The following is a 23,659-nucleotide window of genomic DNA, read 5'->3' as shown; positions in this document are numbered from 1 at the left end:
CAGCCGCTGATAAGTACTGGAAGGATTAAGATTTTTAAATAAAAGTCATTTACAAATCTGTTTACCTTTCTGAGACCAGTTGATTAAAAACAAATATATAATAATTTCCACTGGAGTACCCCTTTAAAGCTTTAAGGCCTCAATGCAAAATCTGTACAACATTGCCTAGCTGTTATATGTCTTTTTTTTCTTGGTCTTTCCCATATGGGCCAAAGCGATCTTTTGGATTCTCCCACACTCCATGGCCCAGGTGTGACTGCATGCATCAGCTTGTTATACAGCTGTTTGCTCTACAATGCATGCATGCCCCCCCCCCCCCCCCCCCCCATCAATATTCCACATATTCCAAAGCTGTGAATTTACAATGTATCTAAAGGTGGACATGTCATGTTTTTTTTACAATCTGTCTATAACTTACAGGGGTAGTTGTTGGAACAGTGATGACAGGAGTCTGTGAAGAATAGAAATGAAGCAAAATGAATATATCCATACTGTAATAGTAGTAGCAAAAACAATGTTAACATTTTGGCTCAGTCACGCTCAAGATTTCATATTCCTGTAGTGCAGGGAGGGACTGGCTCCAAGTTATCGAATCACCACTTAGGGTGTTTTGACAGGTAGGCCAAAACACCCTAAGACTGTTTTTAGGGTCCTTTTAGGGCTCAATCTCCCTGTCCCCACAGTCGGTCATGATAAATCAGCTGTGTAATAGGGGATGGGTGGCCAATGGCTAACTGCAGCAAAGGACTACACAAATGATCCATCATCTATGTAGCTCTCCCCACCAGACACCCAAGCTGTGTAAGCCCCACAAGCCCCAATTGGAGAAAATTGGAGTAAGCAGAAAAGCATTGTAAGTATGGCATGTTATATTTTCCTACAGACTTTCAGCCATGCAGCGGTTTTTTTTCCACAAAAATAGAAAACACCATGCATCATCCAGGCCATTTTTATAGAATTTTTTTGCTTTTTCCTGAAAAACAACCCCCAAGTCAGGTCCTTTTAGTATCACTCGTGGCTGGAGTTGCCCTTTAAAAGACAATAAAGAATAAGACAAAGAACAATGTGCTTACTGTTGGTTCTGGCGTTGTTGTTTTTGTTTCTAAAATAAAATAAAATTATAAAGATGTTTTACGCATGAAATTGCAAAATGCATAACATACAAAATGAATGGATATAATTACTATACACTTTTATTGCTAAATCAATTTTAAATGTATACTTACGGCATTCGTATGTTGGACAGCAGTCTGTGTCTGTGGCATAGTTCACTTCCAGGCGGGATCCATCACAGCTTGGAACTGGTTCGCATGGCTGACATTCTGTGAAAGAAAAAAATATAATGGTTTATGGTATTGCTTTATCCCCTTGTTGTTTCCACACTTACAGTCACTTCAGAAATTCTAAAACAATTGCGAGACCCTGGTTGAAAATGAAAAGAATAGTAGTAAGCTTGTTTTATTATATCATTTTATTTTAAGTTGTTGTTCACTTTAGATGTTCCTTTTTAATAAAAAGTGTCTGCGAATGATAGACAGCCACAGGAATTTATGGGAAGGCAGTTGTTTAATACTGCACCATCACAGGAGAAAGGAGCATAACACAGTTTACATTATATATACTTAATGGGCTCTCTGTGTAATGCATGCATACGCTGGGTCTATAAGATTTTATTATATTTATTTTATATGACATTTATTTTTGTTTATAGAATAGCAGCTCCTGCTGGAATTAAGTTGATCATGTAATATCCATAACTTTGGATTCAAGGATTTTGACCCCCCCCCCACCCCTTAGGGTAACCATATTTGCTCACTGTCTTCTTATCAGTGATAACTTACCGCATTTTGATTCTGGACAACATGGATCATCTCCTCCAATAAACACTTTAATGGAACCCTTTCTAACGCAGTCAATGACTGGACAAATATAATCCCGACAACGGTCCTAAAATAACATGCAATATCATAAATAATTAAAAAATCTTTTGCATTTTTAGTATAAGTTCTGGCCTTAGTGCAGGATCATACTTACATTTGTGGTAGTCTCAGGAGTGGGTGGTACTGTTGGTGGTGGTACTGAAAACAAAAGCAAAACAATTTAAGCTTTGCCTTGGTATAATTGCATTGTTTTATTATGCATCCAATATCTTTCCTTTCACTTCTTCTCATCTATCCAGATAGCTTCATTATGAGTACAGAAAAATGAAACAAAAACTTACCACATTCATACAAGGGGCAGCAAGAATCATCTGAGTTTGGTTTCACAATTCGCTTTTCACCATCGCGACAATCTGGTACAAAGCATGTGACACCCTCACATGACTGCAGAAGAGAAAAGTAGGAGTAAGAATGTGAATTTTGCTATATTGTGAGTTCCTAAAAATTAATTCTAAAAAACATATTTGTTGTAGTATTTGTAACTTCCACCTCCTAAATTTATTGTTTAAACACTTTATTTTGCTTTAATAGTAGTATAAAAATAATGGGCTGTTTTTTTGTATTAGCAAAGTATTAGCAATATATACTGAGTTACAAACAGTATAGAAAAGTATAATAGCGGTTCCCTCTCCAGAATTCAAGTAACTTACCTCAGGTGGAACAGTCTGTAAGGCAAAAAAAAAACATAACAAGCCTGTTAATTGAATATCCTTCATAACAATATCACATACATACTATAGTTAATAAAATGCAAACCTATAGTTTATTTTTAATGGAGAGATCCTGTCTACATGTGGACAGACTATCTGCCAATGAAGACGTGAAAGAAAGGAGGGATCAGTGAGTTGGATCTCAATCTATGAAATCCTTATGGTGCTTTGCATAACATTAACAATAATGTTAACCAGCTGCTTTGCAGTTGGTTAACATTTTTTTTCCCATAGAAATCATATCATTTAGTTGAACTCAAAGGGAATGTACAGGGGCGGACTGACCGGTCGATCCATTCGGACGTTGTCCGAAGGCCCGGCCAGGAAAGGGGCCCGCCGCCTGTCATATAAAATCTAAATTTTTTTTTCTAAATTCCCAGGCCAGCACTGCGAAAGGGCCCGCCGCGGCCACCAGGTCTGTGCGGCTACAATGTCGGAGCCAGGCCCAGAGCTGTTACCATTATTTCTCTCCCAGACAGCCACTGTAGTGGCGGCCTTTTAAAAGAACCTGGGAGAGGCACTAAGGTCACCCCCCACTGTGACATGAACCTCACGTCTAAGCGTGGCAGCACCGGAATTAACTGCTGCGGCTGCCGAAGGCCAGTGTGCCCACCCTGCTTGTCCTCAGTGTACAGAGCCCCGCTTGTCCTCAGTGTACGGACCCATGCTTGTCCTCAGTGTAGAGAGCCCTGCTTGTCCACACTGTACAGAGCCCCGAGCCCTGCTTGTCCTCCGTGTACAGAGCCCTGCTTGTCCTCTGTGTACAGAGCCCTGCCTGTCCTTAGTGTACATGGCCCTGCTTGTCCTCAGTGTACGGAGTCTTGCTTGTCCTCAGTGTACAGAGCCCTGCTTGTCCTCAGTGTACAGAGCCCTGCTTGTCCTCAGTGTACAGAGCCCCACTTGTCCTCATTGTACAGAGCCCCGCTTGTCCTCAGTGTACAAGGCCCCACTTTTCCTCAGTGTACAGAGCCCTGCTTGTCCTCAGTGTGCAGGACCTTGCTTGTCCTCAGTGTACGGAGCCCTGCTTGTCCTCAGTGAACAAAGCCCTGCTTGTCCTCAGTGTACAGAGACCTGCTTGTCCTCAGTGTACAGGGCCCTGCTTGTCCTCAGTGTACAGAGCCCTGCTTGTCCTCGGTGTACAGAGTCCCGCTTGTCCTCGGTGTACAGAGTCCTGCTTGTACTCAGCTTACAGAGCCCTGCTTGTCCTCAGTGTACAGAGCCCTGCTTGTCCTCAGTGTACAGAGCCCTGCTTGTCCTTGATGTACAGAGCCCTGCTTGTTCTCGATGTACAGAGCCCTGCCAAACAAGTGCCCTGATCTCTCTGCAGGCTTTCTCAGTGGACATCTGCATGGACTCAAAAACAGGCCAGCCTGGCCAGGTGGGTGGCTTATGAATTGTATAGTTGTATGTATCTTCTATCTGCCTTTCACTGCTCCCTACATGATGGCACAGTCTGAGATATTATATGTGAAATATAACTATTATGTGCCATCATGTAAAAGGGCGGTAAAAGGCAGGTTGAAGATGAAGTAGGCTTCCCAGCAGCATAGAGTATTTCTGGAAGGAACTGAAGTGAGGCAGACAGTCATCCTCACTACAGTTGCCTCCAGAAATACTCTGTGCTGCTGTGCTATTTCTGTGATGAATCTAAGTGGCCTCAGCCTCACCCAAGCAGGGGGCAAAAAAGGTAAAGTGTGTGGCTTAAGAATTGACTAGTTGCTATTTTCTACCTGCCTTTTGCCGCACACTATATGATGGCACAGTCAGAGATGAGTTATATATCTGACTGTGCAATCATGTAGTGAAAAGCAGGTACTCCGCTGGAAAACTTTTTTTCTTTTAAATCAACTGATGCCAGAAAGTTAAACAGGGTTGTAAATTACTTCTATTAACAAATTGTAATCCTTCCAGTATTTATTAGCGGCTGTATACTACAGAGGAAATTCTTTTCTTTTTGGATTTATTTTCTGTCATGCCAACAGTGCTCTCTGCTGACACCTCTGTCCATTTTAGGAACTGTCCAGACAGAGCAGGAGAAATTTCCCATAGCAAACATATGCTGCTCTGGACATTTCATAAAATGGACAGAGGTGTCAGCAGGGAGCACTGTGGTCGTGACAGAAAATAAATCCAAATAGAAAAGAATTTCAATTCTATGGGAGGGGTTTGTAGGCGTGTTCTTTGACCAAAGGTCCTTTTGCAGATATCTGAGGAGGCTGAGCTGTGGCTTCCTGTTGTGGTTTGCCTGATCCCATCTTATCTATTCCTGTCTGTGATGAGGAGACTACTATAACGTTTTCTCTGCATAACAGGAAGTGTTATTAGGCTTAGTGGTCAGACTGAAAACTGTAAGATTTCTGAAATATTTTAAAATATAAATTACAAAATAGAAAATTAGAAAAAAAAATCACCCAAAAAATGTAAATATTTTAACATAAGAACTTGATTTAAATTATAGGTCATTAACTAATGACACATTGCCTATAAAGGGGTTGTCCAGGGAATCCTGTCTTATCCCCTATCCACAGGCCAAGGAATAGGTAGCTGATCGGAAGGTCCGACCGCTGGGGCCCCCTGTGATCTCTGGAATGGGACCCCAGCACTCAGTGCCATCATCGCATGCGCTCTATTCATTTGTATGGGAGTGACAAAGAGACATGAGTATAGAACTTGGGCATCTACCGCACTCCCAAATAAATAAATGGAGTGCATTTCATCTACAGTGCATGCTCCTCACTGAAAGACGGTCAGACCCCAACTAAAAAGAATAGGGGATAAGATAGTTTTCACTGGACAACCCATTTAAATGATGCAACCCATTTATAGGCTCAGGCAGGCCTAAAAATGTAATAAAAAGTTATACTCATGTGCCCTGATCCACTGATACATCTGATGGTGCCTTGTCCTGGCAGAGTAGCAATCCTTGCTTTAGTCTCAACAAGTACGAAGCACCCACTCAGCTTATCACTGCTAAAGCCAGTAGTTGGGCACTTCTTAAGTGTCAAAAAGAAGAATCAGCTAGGACCAGGCACTATCGGAAAGGAAATGGTGGGGTATTGGGGCAGATAAGTCTGAGCCCAGGAACAAGAATGTTGTAGTGCTGGGCTACTTAATGTGCATCTTTCTGGGTGAGTACACAAAGCATTCAAGATAACAGTCCTCAAGTAGTCTGGTGAGAAAGAGGGGGGAGGAGAGATGGAAAGAGAAAGGGAGTCAAATAAGGTGGTGAAAAAAGGTAGATTAGACCATTGGGTGAAAAATATAAAATTTAATGAAATGATGACAGACAAATAAGGGTAGGTGTTTGCTGGAGGGGGTAACGCAGGGCCCTTGTGATTCCCCTCCAAAAATGGAAAATAAATAGGATTAAATCAATAAATAAAATAAATATGCAAAAATAAAACGTAAATTTTGAAATCCCCAGATGGTGAAAAAAATATATCCTATAGGTCAGAGATACGTATACACATTCAGGTGCAAAAACTGTAAAAGGCAGATATACGGTATGAGGACTTTTGTCTTGTTTTTTTCACACTTTATGTCTTTAGCCAAGCACCTTGGGTATTACATCGACGTGGTCTAAGGTGATACAAGGTTCACCAATGGGTATTGGGTATTAGGTGCCATACAGTTAACCTCGGTTATCTAAGCTTCTACTCCAGTCGAGCTGCACAATCCCCTTGTTACACAAAGCATTCAGCCAATCATGTGGCTGGTTGGTTATCTCCTTCACACCTCAAAAAGAACATGCCCATTAAGTGCCATCCATGACAGAGCTTCATGGGTATCTTAATAGGGAAGGCTAGAAAGCTTTATGGGCAATCCTCTGACTACTTGGTTATTTCATTTTCTCCATGAAAATGACATGTCTACTAGTCATTCAGGAAGTTTCTCCTTCCATAGAAATAACATGCTCACCAGTTAACAGACACTATTATGATATGAGTATTCAGGCCGGCTCCCAAAATTACCGTAAGAAATAGATATAATTCATAAATCATTAAGACTTACTGTTGTTATAATGGTAGGCACTGAAAAACAAAGAGAACATATTTACATTACAACTTGGCACTTACAACTGTCAGAAATAGCAATATCACTTAAATGTCCAGCTTGTACTTACCACATTGGAATTCTTCACAGCAAGGGTCAGTGCCCTGGTATTCAATTAGAGTGTAACCTGGTGCACATTCTGGAATGAGGCAGCTCACATCTTCACATTGACTCTACAGCACATAACACACACCTTTAGAATACATTGGTTATATATACCGTAAATCATACATTATATTAGAACCTAGATAGAGTACATGGTAAACTTGTTTGCCAACCCCTTCTTGTTCCAGAGCATAGTGAGACCTTATTGCCAGAAGAACGACTTTCTCCCATGACATCAAAAACTGCTGGTACTTCTACAATCTGGCTAATGAGAGGGTTGTCCCCATCATATCCATTTAATCTACCGAAATGTCTAGAAGGGTGCCTTGTATAGTCGAAATAAAATAGGCCAGAGCTTCACTGTCATACAGTTGTTTGCTAAGGGATTAGAGCCTTACCGTGATGACTGATGGTGTAGTCACAGGTTCTGTTACTAAAAGACATAAAGATATAGTAGTTAAATATTTTAAGTATGCACGTAAACGCAACCCAAAAATTCACTCCTCTGAACCGGCACTTACCACATATGTATTCTGGGCAGCATTCGGTGTCAGGGTTTCCAATTCGTAATGGAGGTCTTCCATGCTCACAAACCGGAAGAGGGCTACATTCTTTCTCACATTCTGACAACAACACATAAGGTAGACTTTTAAGAAATGAGTCCAATTTTTAGAATACTATGAAATGTATCCTGAGTTTCTTGATTTCAGTTTCTTGTAGGTATAGGTATGTGACAGTATATATATATATATATATATATATATATATATATATATATATATATATCTCGGTCAAAGTGGTGAGTTTTCTCCTAGAGGAGAACACCATAATGGTGTGTGGAGATTCATAGGCCATTAGCACTTAACAGGGAATTCTGGGAAGAAGAGATATGCAAAGTAGCTCAATCACATAAGCCTATGTAAAAAAAAGCATGTGTTCTCTATAGCTTCCAAAATGTTTGCAATGTCTATCTGTGGAGCACAAACTGCCTTTGTTTTGGTATATGTTTAGATATATATACCGTATTTATCGGCGTATAACACGCACTTTTTAGGCTAAAATTTTTAGCCTAAAGTCTGTGTGCGTGTTATACGCCGATACACCCCCAGGAAAGGCAGGGGGAGAGAGGCCGTCGCTGCCCGCTTCTCTCCCCCTGCCTTTCCTGGGGTCTAGAGCGCTGCTGTCGGCCCTTTTCACCCCCTGGTTATCGGCGCCGCTGCCCGTTCTGTCCCCTTGACTATCGGTGCCGGCGCCGATAGTGAGGGGGAGAGAAGCGGCGCCGACAGCCAGGGGGAGAGAAGGGGCAGCGGCACCCATTGCTGGCGCCGCTGCCCCGTTGCCTCCCCCCATCCCCGGTGGCATAATTACCTGAGTCCGGTCCGCGCTGCTCCAGGCCTCCGTCGTGCGTCCCCGGCGTCATTGCTATGCGCTGAACGGCGCGGCGCTCTGACGTCATGCGCCGCGCCGTGCATAGCAATGACGCCGGGGACGCACGACGGAGGCCTGGAGCAGCGGAGCAGCGCGGACCGGACTCAGGTAATTATGCCACCGGGGATGGGGGGAGGCAACGGGGCAGCGGCGCCGGCAATGGGTGCCGCTGCCCCTTCTCTCCCCCTGGCTGTCGGCGCCGCTTCTCTCCCCCTGGCTATCGGCGCCGGCACCGATAGTCAGGGGGACAGAACGGGCAGCGGCGCCGATAACCAGGGGGTGAAAAGGGCCGACAGCAGCGCTCTAGACCCCAGGAAAGGCAGGGGGAGAGAAGCGGGCAGCGACGGCCTCTCTCCTCCTGCCTTTCCTGGGGGTATATCGGGGTATACACGCGCACACACGCACCCTCATTTTTTCATGGATATTTGGGTAAAAAACTTTTTTTTACCCAAATATCCGTGGTAAAATGAGGGTGCGTGTTATAGGCCGGTGCGTGGTATACCCCGATAAATACGGTATATATATATATATATATATATATATATATATATATATATATATATGTGTGTATACATACATATACTTTGATGATAAACCAAAAAATTATATTGTTACAACATTACTGCATATGTTTTCTTAATTATTGATTTGGTATTTTTAATTGAGTTTTCAATGATTTATTGTTTTTACATTGCATATTTTGCTGCTACTGTTTATGTGTGTTTATGCTTTATGAATCCACTTACGACAGACATAGTGTGGACAGCAGACATCAGTCCAAGGGAGAACAGTGAGCGTCTCGCCATTTTTGGTGCACGTTACAGGATCACAGAGGACATTTCTACACTTATCCTATAATAAAGAGTATGCAACATACTAAATTAGCAAATTTTAGATATACTTTATGTTTCAGTTTCTCATCATTTTTCAAGATCATTGCTTGCTGTGAGTGAATGGAAACATCCATAGTTTGTATCTAGTAGAATTGTTCCAATTACTCACAGCGAGGTGTTCAAGGTATTTAATAGATATCTGCATAAGTATCTTACCGTCGTAGGTGTTGGAGTGGTCAGGACTGGTGTCTGTGAAAATAAAAATGATTTTATTCCTAAGTACATGGATTTCCGAATCCAGTCAGAATAAACAAAATTTAAAAAATTGTGAAATAAGACAAAAAGTAGCAGTACCACAAATATACACTAACAAAATGATTTTCTTATTTTTTATTTGCTTGTAAATACAAAGTATTATTATTTTTTATCTGTACAAAAATATATTTACTAGTGTGATTACATGGCCCTTGTAATAAGGTTATGTAACATCATTTGTTTGCAAGTTTTAAATATATTTTTTGTTTTAGTTCCTTGATATTCTCAGAAGACTCTTTGCTGTGAATTAAAGGAAACATCCATAGTTTACATCCAGTAGCGAAGTAATAGCAAGAAGTGTTCCAGGCCCTCAAAGAATAATAGAATTATGTTCATAACGTCCGCCTCCTAGATTTATTGTTTAAACACTTATATACTATAGTTAATAAAAGTGAACCTATAGTTTATTGGTTACATTTTATGGACAGATCCTGTCTACATGTGGACAGACTATGAAGATGTGAAAGAAAAGAGGGATCAGTGAGTTGGATTTCAATCCAAGCCATCTTTATGGTGCTAGAAGGGCTTTGCAGTTGGTTAACATCATTCTTTTCATGGAAATCACATCATTTAGTTGAACTCAAAGGTAATGTATCACCTAGATTTTATAAGCTGGATACTGAGACATGTTCTTTTTCCTAATCTGTTTCTAATTTTGATTGTAATATATATCTTAAATTTGCATATATTGTTATGGGGCAGCCATATTGTCTGAGCTGTCTGTAGAGAATTTAGGGGTACTCCAATGGAATTATTTTTTTTTTTAAATCAACTGGTGCCAGAAAGTTAAAAAGATTTGTAAATTACTTCTATTAAAAAAAATCACAGAAAAAATGTGAATATTTAAAGGGTTACTCCGCTCCCCAGCATCTGCAAAATTCCACCTCACACTGGAACATTGAGTTTCTGGACGCTGTTTGTGGGCTTCCGTGTTCAGGCCCGCCCCCTCGTGACATCACGGCCTGCCCCATCAATGAAAGTTTATAGACTTACATTGAAGGGGCGGGATGTAATGTTACATGACGGGATGACGGGGCGTGACGTAACAAGGGGGCGGGCGTGAACACAGAAGCCCGCACACAGCGTTCAGGAACTCAATGTATGCAACATACTAAATTCGCCATTTTTGGTGCACGTTACAGGATCACAGAGGACATTTCTACACTTATCCTATAATAAAGAGTATGCAACATGCTAAATTAGCAAATTTTAGATATACTTTATGTTTCAGTTTCTCATCATTTTTCAAGATCATTGCTTGCTGTGAGTGAATGGAAACATCTTTAGTTTATATCTAGTAGAATTTTTTCCAATTACTCACAGCGAGGTGTTCAAGGTATTTAATAGATATCTGCATAAGTATCTTACCGTAGTAGGTGTTGGAGTGGTCAGGACTGGTGTCTGTGAAAATAAAAATTATTTTATACCTAAGTACATGGATTTCCGAGTCCAGTGAGAATAAACTGTTCCTTGATATTCTCAAAAGACTCTTTGCAGAACAGAAAGTGTTATTAGGCTTAGTGGTCAGACTGAAAACTGCAGGATTTCAGAAATGTTTAAAAGTATTAAATAGAAAATAAGAAAAAAAATAAAAATAAATTTGAATATTTAAAGGGTTACTCCGCTCCCCACCTCACACCGGAACATTGAGTTCCTGGATGCTGTTTGAGGGCTTCCGTGTTCAGGCCCGCCCCCTCGTGATGTCACGGCCTGCCCCATCATTGAGGGCGGCGGGATGTGACGTCACATGACAGGATGACGGGGCATGACGTAATGAGGGGGCAGGCGTGAACACAGAAGCCCGCACACAGCGTTCAGGAACTCAATGCTCCAGACACTGGGGAGCGGAGTAACCCTTTAAACATGAAAACTTGATTTAAATGATAGGTCATTCCCTAATGACACATTGCCTTTAAAGGGGTTGTCCACAGGATAAGGAATAGGTAGCTGATCAGGGGTGTGTGTGTGTGTGGGGGGGGGGGGGGTTCCTGTGCTGTCTACTGCATGTGCCCTGTTCAGTACTATGGGAGCGACATAGAGAAATACATCCGCATTGGACATCTCCTGTGCTCCCAAAGAAAATGAATAGAACGCATGCGGTCTACAGCACATGCTCGAGATGGTCAGGCCCCCCTGAGATCAAATAGTAATTCACTATTCTGTGGATAGGGGATAAAATAGTTTTCACCGGACAACCCCTTTAAATGAGTCATCTGTTCATAGGCTCAGGAAGGCCTTAAGATAAAAGAAAAACTTATACTAACTTGCCCTGATCCCTTGATACATCTGATGGTGCCTAGTCATGGCAAAGTAGCAATATTTGCTTTGTTCTTACCCATGGTTTTCAGTCCGGTCACAAAACCAGATACAGGGCAAAAATGAGCCGACCAAAGTCACTATCTGACTCCGGTCAGCTCATTCAAATGAATGAGATGCAGCTGGGATACGGGAGCACCCGGACAGGAGACCCAAGAACCTTAGTAATGGGGTTAAAGAAACAATGGGCTAGTCCATAAAAATCTAAATCAAACATCATTATTTGATGCTCATATATTCATGGCCACAAAAATATTAATACACTTATTAAAAAATGTTTTTTTTTTTACTTACAGTTGTTTTAGGTTTAACTTCAGGAGCTGTAAAGTAAAGTAAGGAGTGAACTCATGAACATATTAAAAACATATATATTTCACTTCAAATCATTGAATGTTCCACCTACTAGTAATTAAAAAATGCCGGTTAGGTAAGGGCAATATTTTTTAAATGGTACAGAGCAGTGCATCACCTACATGTTTGAGACAGTATTGCATTGATTTAATGTTGCTATTATTAGAGTTGACTGATTTGAACAACCCTATTCTATTTTGAGGCAAAATATGGGCAACTGATTTATAAGTCTTTATTTTCTCTTTAGTCATGGCCTCAGCTGTAGCTTCTAGAGGAGGTTCAAAGTGTGAGATTGCCATCTAATATAGGCTTAAGGGGGTTGTGACCTCATAATATCCCTTATAGAAGTGAAACCGAACCAGTTTTAAGCTGATTGCAGAAAGTCAAGGCATGGAGATCAGCATCACTGGGGGAAGTTGTGCAGCGGCATTAGAAATGTAGTGTTACAAGGCAGCCATTGATACACATGGCCATATGTAACATACATAAAGACCAGGACACAAATACCTAGCAGCTTCTTCCCCTGGCTCATAGAGGATGCTAAAATGAAGAAAAGAAAAATCCCTCTGTAGGCGCTGCCTCTCTCTTGGAATCACTTGAATAACTACACGTTTCGGGTTTTGCACCCTTCATCAGGTTGGTATTACTGTTTATACCGATGTGAAGGGTGAAGGGTGCTAAACCCGAAACGTGTAATTGATCAATAAAATTCTTATGCGATTATTCTAATTGTCCATGTGATTCCAAGAGAGAAGCAGAGCCTACAGAGGGAGTTGTTTTCTTCATTTTCACATGTTCTATTGCGGACTGGTGTGATCCAGAATCCACTTCCCTATAGCTGAGCAGCTCTCCAGGACATCCCTGTACTACTGTCCCCCATTGTGTGGGTTATATACGTATTTAATTAGGCTGTAGGGGAGCAGCTTGCACAAACCTACTGACTGTGTACCTACATATCTTGGATAATGCACTAGTCGCCCCCTGTGGCCCTATTTTTTTCTTTTTTCCTATTTTGGCTCATAGGGGAACTCTAAATCACTAACTCATCAAGATTAAATATTTTTCTGCAGCAGGAATGTTCACACATTTTCTGTAAAATTTCTAAAACATGTCAATTAGTATATAAATTAATACTTACGGCATGTGTATGTGGGGCAGCAGTCCAGTTCAGGGTCAATTGACATGGTTGGTTTGTTTCCATCACAATATGGAGGAGGTTGACATGGGGCACATTCTGTAAAAAAAACATAAAGACAATTATGTTAATATGAATATTCTAAAACAACAAATGTTTATGTCTCATCGACATAGATGTGAAATATTGAAAGAGTTTTTATAAATGTGAAATAACTTACCACACTCATGTACAGGACAACATTCATCAGCCGATACTATGACCTTGCTAGAGCCTCTCTGTACACAGTCAAATGATGGTGGGCAAACAACATTGTCACATTTCTGCAAGAAAGTAATTTATTTATAAACTGCAAGATATTAATATATACAATATATATATATATATATATATATATATATATATATATATATTTACTATTATCTGGAATAAAGACCTTGTAACCATAAAATTTTCAGGATAATTTGTCATTGGAAAGTAGAGAAACCTTTCTTAAGTGTTGAATTAAAGAAAATCCCCAATATATAAATATTTGCAGGTATACTTACACCAGGTGTTGGGGTCCATACAGGAGAAGGTGTAGTTACTGGAGGTTCTGCAAAATAAAAAAAAGAGGCTTAACTCTTGTCTACTGATATCTTTCATATTGGCTGCAATTTAATTTAGGGCTTCTGTCGTTGGCGAATAAGGAATAATCCTTAAAATGTATTGTATGTATTTTTTTTTAAAGTATACAGTAAAATCTACTGAGAAGACCACCTCCAATCTAAACTTCTTTATAAAAAAAACAAAAAAAATCTTAGTAATACATCTAGTTAACCCCTTAAAGTGTAGCTCCCACCAAGTAATATATATTCTAGTATGTCCCTACCTATTAGTAATCTAGCCCTAACCCCCTACCTGGCTTTAAATTTTTTTTTTAAATCACTTTAATAGAGCAGTGCTTCTAAATCTGCTCTATAAAGCAGGGCAGGAAGCAGCGCTTCCCAGCAGGCACGACGTCACTGATGCCTTGCTGGGTGCTTGCTTCCGCCCTCAGATCGTCTATGCAGCGCTCCTGTCGGGAGCGCGCATAGATGATCTGCCAATAGCACGGCAGGCAGCTCCGAGGTCTCCTCCTCCCTGTTTACCTGTGCATGTGCTATCCAGGGAGGAGGAGTAGAGGAGCATCGCCGGCCTGCCATGCACGATATTACAGCCGAGACCCGGCTAATATAAGACCTCAGATCAGACTTACCCATCCGGAGGATCAGCGCAGCAATGAGTGCGCGTGCTGCCTCCGGACAGGGTAACGGTAACGGGGGCGGGCGGGCTGGGCCGCGCGCGAGGCCAGTGGAGCTGGCCAATGCGCGCAGCCCCACCTATCAGCGTGCTCGCTCTTGCCTGTTTGATTGACAGGCAGGAGCAAGCACAGCAGTGCCTGAATTTCAACTCATTGCCAGGCTGAAATGAGTCGAAATTCAGTGGTGACGTCACTGCTGAATGCATTCGGACACTAGGAGGGCGACCCCTAGTGGCCGAATTTAAAAGAGATTTTAAACTTGTTTAAAATCACTTTTTTAAATTAAAGTATATTAGAGATATGTTGTAGTACTTAAGTACTACAACATATCCATTTTTTTACTTCATGACAGTGCCCATTTAAGGACACAGCCAATTTCCTTTTTTGTTACATTCTTGTTTTTTGCGCAATCAATTGTTATTTGCATGGACACCTTTAATTTTACCATAAAATGTACTGCACAATCATAACATTACTATTTCTGACCGAAAATGTTAAAATAGAAAGGTTTTTTTGTAGGTAGTGCCCTACACGGGTTAATGGTGGGACCCGTGGTCTATGAAGCGAGTATACGTTCTGGCAGCCAGGTCATACAAGTACTTTCTGTGTCTTCTAGGTGTTAAAGAAAATGTCCTTTTCACCAAATATTTAATGCCTCTTTGCCCCTATTCCTGGCTATTAAATGGTCTGTACCTACTCAGAATCTCTGTACTCACTAAAAACCTACAAGTTTGATACACTCATTAAAGTTTTCAGTGCCACAGGAGGATTGTTCTGCTGCTGCATCTTTAGTAAGTGGTCTGCAGACACATTGCTAGTGCTCATATTACATTCTAGATGAAATGATTAAAGTGGTTGTCTGGCACCACAAATGTGGAGTATGGGCTCATACTGACATAAAAAATTAGAATGTTATACTCATCTGCCCTATCCCTCACCACGTCATCCTCTAACAGTGCCCTGTCCCCACTGATCAGTGCTTTTAGCCTTTGTTTTGACACACAGAGAAAATGTTCTCGACTTACCACATTCATACAATGGACAGCATGGGTCAGCTGGGTTTTCTTTGACAAGGATTTTATAACCGAAGTCACAGTTGGCTGGTTTGCATGAATCCTTATGACATGGCTGTCAACATAAAAAAAAAAAAAAAGTATTACTAGTTTTACTGTAGCGCCCACCAAAAACTACAAAATCTCTGCACTCTTGCTCACATTTTTCTACATATTCTATATGCCCTATTACATGTACACATTGCTGACCAATCTAACACAAAATAATACATACCGTAGGAGGCTGGGGCTGTTAACAAATGAAAAAAAGAAATAGTTATAAATCAACCACAAATAACCATCAGAATACACAAAAACACAACCCTACATCATTATTTAGATGTGCATGCCATAAAAAGTTATATGGACAATCCTTACTTCATGGTCCCTTTACTAATGGTTGATCAATGGCATCCCCCATGGGTCTCCCAATAATTAGCTGTAATTTGTGGGGAGACTTGGAAACAAGTGTTTAATTTCCCTGAGGGAAGGGGTGGAGGGTTTCACCATTACACTTTGCTCAAATCAATGAGTTGTCTGTATAATGCAGGACAAGACAGATCCTCCAGTGAGAGAAACACTCTTTGTTACTGTTCTCCTCTTCCCAAGAAAAGGATCTTGAATCGTTGAGATTTATGGGAATAGGTTTTATAAATTAGATAAATCCTTTAATAAATGTGGCAAGTTTTATAACTCCTCTTAGCCACACTTTCCAAAGAATAGACCTAAAATATGCTTAAATTAGTATATAGATTTTGATGTATCTAATGACATTTAAAGATTTGGGCCCCAAGAATCAACCATGCAATATATGATGTATCAGTTGACGTTTTGTATACTTACAGTTGTAACAGGAGGAACTGTAAAAAAAAAGAAAAGAAAAAATAGTGTGTTATAAAAAAAAGTAGGTGCAATATAGTAACTTGACCTTTAAGTTGTTTAGAAGTTTTATGACTGTAATCTTTCTCACTAGGGTCATAATACCCATATCACTAGACACAGGGTCTCTTATCTCTGTGGTTCACTCCAAACCAGAATGGACATGGAGGCTTTCATTCATCTATGTCAGTTGTCAGGTAAATTCAGTGGTTATTTTTGGACATTTCAAAGATGAGGGAGTTAGGAATGAAAGACGTAAGATGTTACAGTTCTAATTTCAGCTACAAAGAGTAAATAACTTCAGCAGGTAAAGCTGTTGGTTAACAAAGATGAAAAGAAGACATACCACAGTCATATGCCTTGCAGCATGGATCTTCTGATGGCACTTCCACCAATCTATCACCTTCTTTACATTCTGTAGTAGGACAGGAGACTCTCGCACATTTGTCCTTTAACAAACAGATATAAGATAGATTTTAGAACATCAGTTGAATGTTTGATACTTATATCAGTATAATAATCAGCAGTTTATTGAAGTGCATATGTACCTCAACTGTGGTGGACGGAGGTCTGGTAGTTGTTGTTGGTTCAACAGCTGTCAAAGAACCAAACAAAATAAATTATGAACTATTGTCAGCAGTTATGACCAAGGCTTATGATATTCAATCACCGGGACTAACACCCTAAGTCATGCCTCTTTCCATGAGTACTTACGACATTCATACTCTGGGCAGCAGTCAGCATCAGGATCTCCAATTCTTAATGGTGGACTTAGATCTCCACAGTTTGGAGGAGGATCGCAGACTACCTTACATTCTAAAAAAGAAAAAAGAATGTTGAAGTAACCATAGGCTTTGAGTAGGGAAGTATGAACACACTGGATGTATAGAAGGACTTACGACACTCGTAGTGAGGACAGCATGGATCTGCCCATGGGACTTCTACAAGGGCAGCACCATTTTTGGTACATCTGACTGGTGGCTCACAGAGGACATCTTTACAGATATTCTGAAATTCATACACACAAAATATATTAATTTAAAACAGAACAGTAACTATGCAATAATACTGCACGTATTTTAATTTAGACTTTATGGAATATATTTATCTCTGCTTAAAGGAAAAATATCATGGTGCCCGGTATCTAGTATCAATTAGTGTAAACTACCCTGAATACATACCAGCACAACTATTGTACTAAACTAACTAGTAAATAATAACATATTACATAAGTGGATTGTCTCTGTTCTGACATATAAGCATATACTCTATATATGTATCTTACCGGAGTGGTCAGGATTGGTATCTGTAAATAAATAAATAAATAAAGAACTGCTTAGGACATAGATTTTATAATCCATTGTGATTAAACTACTTCTACAGGTAAAGAGGAAAAAACTGCACAAAAAGTAGCATTTATAGTTGTAGACTTACTAAATAAAAATAAAACGTTATGCTTAGACTAATATAGAAAAATATAGTTATGAGCTCCTCTTAGTGGAGGCTGCTGGAAGACCGAATTTAATCATATAAAAACAGAGCTCTAATGAATATAGTTAAAGGGAATCTGTCAGGAATTGTATGCTGCCTAAACCACATGCATAGGAAGAGACCTTTCAATCTAGGTGAGCAGGATTGGGAGTAGGTAGCCCACAGAGAGTTGATCCCCTTGACTGTGGGTTTTTTAAAACTATACATTATTGAAAAGCTTGTCCATGGTTTCTACTTCCCCTGGTTTGGGCAGCATGAAACCCCTGTTTGGTTCCTTTAAGAAGTTGATCAGTACAGAATTTTGGACCTATTGAGCTGGGAAAAAAAAAAAAAAAGGAATCTCTGACTTCTAACTATGTGGTATATATGAATACATATATTCGTGGCCACAAAAATATGAATACATTTATATAATGTTTTTTACTTACAGGTGTTGTTTTTTCAGGAGCAACTTGAGGAGCTGTAAAAAAATAAAAAATAAGGGATGAGCTCATGAACAAATTAAAAATATACATATTTAAATTGAAATCATTCTAGCGTAATGTAGTAGTATTTAGGATATTACCGGTGACGGCATTTTCTAACAATTTTTTTTTTAGGCGATACAGTGCACCACCTACAGGTGTGAGACAGTATTACTTTGATTTATTGTTACTTATATTGGAGTTCATTTATTTAAACAACCCTATTTTTTATTGCAGGCTATCCTGAGGTAAGATGATTCAGGAGGGAAACTGATCTGTAAGTCTTTATTTTCTCTACAGTCGTGGAGCTGTTGCTTTTAGAGTAGGTTTAAAGTGCAAGATCACCCACTATTATAGGCTTGATGGGGTTGTCACTTCTTTACAACCCTTTTTGAAATAAAGCCAACCCAAGTTTTAGCTGATAGCAGAAAGTCCATCCATGGCGATCAGCAGTTATCACTGGGGAAAGTTGGGCTGTGGCAGGAAGAATGTAGTGTTACAAGGCAGCCATCCATGTATATGGCCATATGTAACACGTATAAAGGCCAGGACCTTTAAAATAGCAAACACTATTATTTAGCAGCTCCTTCCTCTGGCTCATAGTGGAGGACCATATATCAAGGTGAGGATTGGGGCCATCTGTCCATATTTACTAATAAAGTATGTGGAAAGGGGTTAACTTGTCATCAGCATACATTTTTTTCTGCAGTTCTGCAGCAGGAATGATCACACATTTTCTGTAAAAATTTCTGAAACACGTCAATCAGTATAAAAATGAATACTTACGGCATTTGTATGTGGGGCAGCAGTCCAGTTCAGGGTCAATTGACATAGTTGGTTTGTTTCCATCACAATATGGAGGAGGTTCACATGGGGCACATTCTGTAAAAAAAACATAAAGACAATTATGTTAATATGAATATTCTAAAACAACAACAACGCGTTTATGTCTCATCGACATAGATGTGAAATATTGAAAGAGTTTTTATAAATGTGAAATAACTTACCACAATCATATACAGGACAACATTCATCGGCCGATACTATGACCTTGCTAGAGCCTCTCTGTACACACTCAATTGATGGTGGGCAAACAACATTGTCGCATTTCTGCAAGTAATTAAAGTAGTTTATTTATAAAATGCAAACAATTGCAAGATATTAATAAATATGTATATGTACACATAGACACACACACAGTATATAGTAAAGTAACTATTATCTGACCTTGTAACCATTGGATTACAAAACATTTTAGGATCATTATAAATGTAATAAGAGCTTTACCACTTCTCTATGTTTGACCTTTATTGCAGACTTTGCGATTTATTAGATGTTGAATTAGAGAAAATTCCCAACGTATAAATTTTTTGTAAATATACTTACACCAGGTGTTGGGGTCCATACAGGAGGAGGTGTAGTTATTATTGGAGGTTCTACAAAATAAAACAGAGACTCAACTTTTGTCCTCTTACCTCTTTCTTATTGGCTGCAATTTTATCAAGAGCTTTTGTTGTTGACCAATAACAGTATTAATCCTTAAAATGTAACTATGGTATATATTTTTTAATTACACAGTGAAACTATAAGTTTTATAAAATTTTTTCTGATGTATGATGTAATTTAAAATCTATATTTTTGGGGACTTTTTTTTTTTTAGACTTTTTTTGGGGTATTTTTTTTACTTTTATGCTGTTCACCATACAGGATCATTAATATTATATTTTTATAGATCCAATTTCTGCATGCAGCAAAACCAAGTTTGTTGATTTATTTTTATTTTTTATGCTTTTATTTTTATGGGAAAAGATAGGAATTTTATTTCTTTTATAGGGGAGGGGCTTATTAAATTTTTCTTTTTTTTACACTTTCATGGTCCCAACAGGGGTGCAGGCATAGCACTGATCAGTGTTATCTGTGATCAACTTATCTTTTCTGCTCAACGGCAGACCAGAGAAGAAAACCCCAAAATGGCAGCAGGAGGCTGGTAAGGAGACCTCTGGCCACCATCCTAGTTTATCTGATCCTCGTGGCTGTGCTGCGGGCGATCAGATCAGCCACCGGAACTGCTGCATAGCCACGGATGCCGTGAACAATATTAATCACAGCATCTGAGGGGTTAATGGCTGACATCAGTGCAATCACTGATGTCTGCCATTACCGGTGGGTCCCTGGCTGCTGATAGCAACCGGGACCTGTGGTCTATAATGTGAGCGCAGCTCCTAATTTCATTTCATAATTCCGCAGCTGGACACATGACATGCATATACGTCCTGGTGCGCTAAGTCCAAGGTGCCCTGTATGCCCTGCGTATTGTAGGGGTTAAAAGTCAAACTTTTTTTAACAAAATAAGTATGTTTAACTTGCCCTATTCTGACCCCTATAACTGACTTACTTTTCCGTATATTGGGCTGTTTGAGTGCTCATTGTTTTACATATTTTATTTGTAAAATAGAAAAAGAGGGTCATTTAATTTGTTATTAGGGGAGGGGCTTATTCACATTTATAGAAACTTTTTTTTTTTTTTACATTTTTTTTAAGTTCCCATAGTAAACTATTTATAGCAATCTATTGGTTGCTAATACTGTTCAGTGCTATTTAAAGGCATAGAACTGATCAGTGATATCGGTAATCAACTTCTATGGTCTGCCAGAAGGCAGACCATAGAAAAAAGATTGGAGTGGGCTGTGGAGCAAGTGAGAGGTGTTAGAGCCGCTAACTTGACTCACTGGAACCTCGTGATTGCCAGCTGGTGGTCAGATAAGTCTCTGTAAGTACCCTAATACTTTAGATGCTATCATCAATATACATCACGGCATCTGAAGGGTTAATGATGGGCATCAGTGTGATCGTTGATGTCCAACATTAATGGCCAGTCCCCGTCTGCTGACTGCAGGCCAGGATTCACGCTTTATAAAATGTCCTGGTGCACCAGGACAGATCAGAAGATTAAAGAGGTTTTCTGGCACCACAAAATTTAGAGTATGGGCTCATGCTGGCATAAAATGAGAAAGATGTACTCATCTACCCTGATCCCTCGCTGTGTCATCCACCAACAGTGCCCTGTACCCACTGAGCAGTGCTTTCAGCTTTTGTTTGGACACAAAGGGAATGCTTAAACCAGTAAACCTTTCCTGTGTGTCAAGCCAAAGCAGAAAAAACTGACCAGCGTGGATCAGAGACCATTGGCACAGAGAAGACAGGAGATTGGGGCAGGTAAGTATAACTTTTTATTTTTATACTAACCCGAGTTCATACTTCACAATTTAATGGCATCAGACAACCCTCTTTAGTGCCCATGGGCAGGTCAATCAGAACAGTAATAATAATACTCTTTTTGTTTATTAGATGCTAGCACAGAATTGTGTGCTGGGTGAGTGTGAAAAAATCTTGACTTACCACATTCATACAATGGACAGCATGGGTCAGCTGGGTTTTCTTTGACAAGGACTTTATAACCGGAATCACAGTTGGCTGGTTTGCATGAATCCTTATGACATGGCTGTCAACAACAAAAAAGTATTACTAGTTTTACTTTATCGTCCACCAAAAACTACAAAATCTCTGCACTCTAGCTCACAGCTGTTATTACATGTACACATTGCAGACCAATCTAATATATAATAATACATACCGTAGGAGGCTGGGGCTGTTAACAAATGAAAAAAAAAAAGTTATAAATCAATCACAAATAACCATCAGAATATACAAAAACACAACCCTACATAGTTATTCAAATGAATCCGTAGGATGCATAAATTGATGGAGCACATGGCATAATAAATGTGGGCATGTTAAACACTTTCTCTTCCTTGGGATACTTCTGGCATGAAGGGGGAGATTTATCAAAACCTGTGCAGAGGTATATACTGTGTTTTTAGCAAACTTTTGTACCAAGAATGGTGCATGCCATTAAAAAGTTATATGCTTTGGACAATCCTTAATTTATGGTCTCTTTACTAATAGTTGATCAATGGTATCCCCCATGGGTCCCCCAATTATTAGCTGTAATCTGTAAGATGTAATCTTAAAACACGTGTTTATTTCCCTGAGGGAAGGAGGGCAGGATTCATTATTACACTGTGCTCATTTAAATGAATGAGTTGTCTGTATAATGCAGGACAGGACAGATCCTCAAGCGAGAGAGACACTTTTTGTCACTGCTCTTTCCTTCCCAAGAGGATCACGAACAGTTGCCCTCACTTCCAAGCCCAATTACACAGAAATGCCTGAAAGGATATATCATGGAAAGGAGACAGAGAATGGCGCTTATAGTGGCATTATCCACATTTTAAGGGGGGGGGGGGGGGTGGTGAACAGTGGGTTGAGAGCACTTGCTCACCTGGTAGTGTTGAGCGGCAAGCACAACACTGTTATTCACTTTTTGGATTTAGAAATCCTTGTTCCTGGTGGCAGCTTTCCGTCTGTACCATTGGGCAACGGTGCAGGTACATGTATAGGTGGATGAGGGTTTCCCGGCTGGGATGCCTTTGTCCGAAAAAATCCTACTTCTGGAGCACTCCTTAAGTCTGATTTTTTATTGAACGAAGGCATCCCAGCCGGGAAACCCTCATCCTCATCTCCTATACAAGAAAGGTTATATCGGAACAGGCTTAATAAATTAGATAACTCCTCTAATAACTATGGCATGTTTTATAACTCCTCTTAGCCACACTTTCCAAAACATAGGCTTAAAATATGCTTAAAGTACTATACAGATTTTGACGCATCCCATGTAAACCTGGGACATTTAGAGATTTGGGCCCCAAGAATCAACCATGCAATATATGATTTATCAGTTGACATTTGGTATACTTACAGTTGTAACAGGAGGAACTGTAAAAAAAAGAAAAAAATTGTGTTTAATAAAAAAAGTAGGTAGAATATAGTAACTTTACCTTGACTTAAGATGTTACAGTTCTAATTTCAACTCAAGGAGTAAATAACTTCAGCAGGTAAAGCTGTTGGTTAACAAAGATGAAAAGAAGACATACCACAGTCATATGCCTTGCAGCATGGATCTTCTGATGGCACTTCCACCAATGTGTCACCTTCTTTACATTCTGTAGTAGGACAGGAGACTCTCGCACACTTGTCCTTTAACAAACATATAACATGGATTTTAGAACATCAGTTGAATGTTTGATACTTATATCAGTAAAATAATTAGCAGTTCATTGAAGTGCATATGTACCTCAACTGTGGTGGAAGGAGGTCTGGTAGTTGTTGTAGGTTCAACAGCTGTAAAAAAAAAAAAAAGATTCATTATAAACCATTTTCAGCAGTTATGACCAAGGCTTATGAT

The 23,659-nt window shown here is 39.7% G+C and overlaps 1 protein-coding gene across 1 annotated transcript in view; it reads right to left on the bottom strand.

Moving 5' to 3' along the window:
- LOC130293192 (mucin-2-like) overlaps positions 1 to 23,659 on the bottom strand; it is a 217,175-nt gene that overhangs the window by 14,524 nt on the left and 178,992 nt on the right. The window contains exons 53-86 of the mRNA XM_056541694.1: positions 23,549 to 23,595; positions 23,349 to 23,451; positions 23,174 to 23,190; positions 21,989 to 22,003; positions 21,754 to 21,856; positions 19,741 to 19,790; positions 19,362 to 19,464; positions 19,141 to 19,236; positions 18,319 to 18,350; positions 17,685 to 17,705; positions 17,299 to 17,407; positions 17,114 to 17,215; positions 16,948 to 16,994; positions 16,746 to 16,848; positions 16,364 to 16,380; positions 15,756 to 15,770; positions 15,494 to 15,596; positions 13,735 to 13,781; positions 13,407 to 13,509; positions 13,190 to 13,285; positions 11,995 to 12,020; positions 10,753 to 10,785; positions 8,983 to 9,088; positions 7,330 to 7,431; positions 7,207 to 7,241; positions 6,774 to 6,876; positions 6,662 to 6,681; positions 2,591 to 2,605; positions 2,222 to 2,324; positions 2,035 to 2,078; positions 1,842 to 1,947; positions 1,227 to 1,322; positions 1,074 to 1,102; positions 419 to 451 (exon numbers count right to left, since the gene is read on the bottom strand). Of these exons, the coding sequence (XP_056397669.1) occupies positions 419 to 451; positions 1,074 to 1,102; positions 1,227 to 1,322; positions 1,842 to 1,947; positions 2,035 to 2,078; positions 2,222 to 2,324; positions 2,591 to 2,605; positions 6,662 to 6,681; positions 6,774 to 6,876; positions 7,207 to 7,241; positions 7,330 to 7,431; positions 8,983 to 9,088; positions 10,753 to 10,785; positions 11,995 to 12,020; positions 13,190 to 13,285; positions 13,407 to 13,509; positions 13,735 to 13,781; positions 15,494 to 15,596; positions 15,756 to 15,770; positions 16,364 to 16,380; positions 16,746 to 16,848; positions 16,948 to 16,994; positions 17,114 to 17,215; positions 17,299 to 17,407; positions 17,685 to 17,705; positions 18,319 to 18,350; positions 19,141 to 19,236; positions 19,362 to 19,464; positions 19,741 to 19,790; positions 21,754 to 21,856; positions 21,989 to 22,003; positions 23,174 to 23,190; positions 23,349 to 23,451; positions 23,549 to 23,595 (2,180 nt within the window). The remainder of the gene's footprint in view (positions 1 to 418; positions 452 to 1,073; positions 1,103 to 1,226; positions 1,323 to 1,841; positions 1,948 to 2,034; positions 2,079 to 2,221; positions 2,325 to 2,590; positions 2,606 to 6,661; positions 6,682 to 6,773; positions 6,877 to 7,206; positions 7,242 to 7,329; positions 7,432 to 8,982; positions 9,089 to 10,752; positions 10,786 to 11,994; positions 12,021 to 13,189; positions 13,286 to 13,406; positions 13,510 to 13,734; positions 13,782 to 15,493; positions 15,597 to 15,755; positions 15,771 to 16,363; positions 16,381 to 16,745; positions 16,849 to 16,947; positions 16,995 to 17,113; positions 17,216 to 17,298; positions 17,408 to 17,684; positions 17,706 to 18,318; positions 18,351 to 19,140; positions 19,237 to 19,361; positions 19,465 to 19,740; positions 19,791 to 21,753; positions 21,857 to 21,988; positions 22,004 to 23,173; positions 23,191 to 23,348; positions 23,452 to 23,548; positions 23,596 to 23,659) is intronic.

Source organism: Hyla sarda, chromosome 10 (genome assembly GCF_029499605.1).
Source record: "Hyla sarda isolate aHylSar1 chromosome 10, aHylSar1.hap1, whole genome shotgun sequence".
Lineage (NCBI taxonomy): Eukaryota > Metazoa > Chordata > Amphibia > Anura > Hylidae > Hyla > Hyla sarda.
The sequence above is the reverse complement of the archived record's forward strand: the minus strand, read 5'-3'. Positions and strand labels throughout refer to the sequence as shown.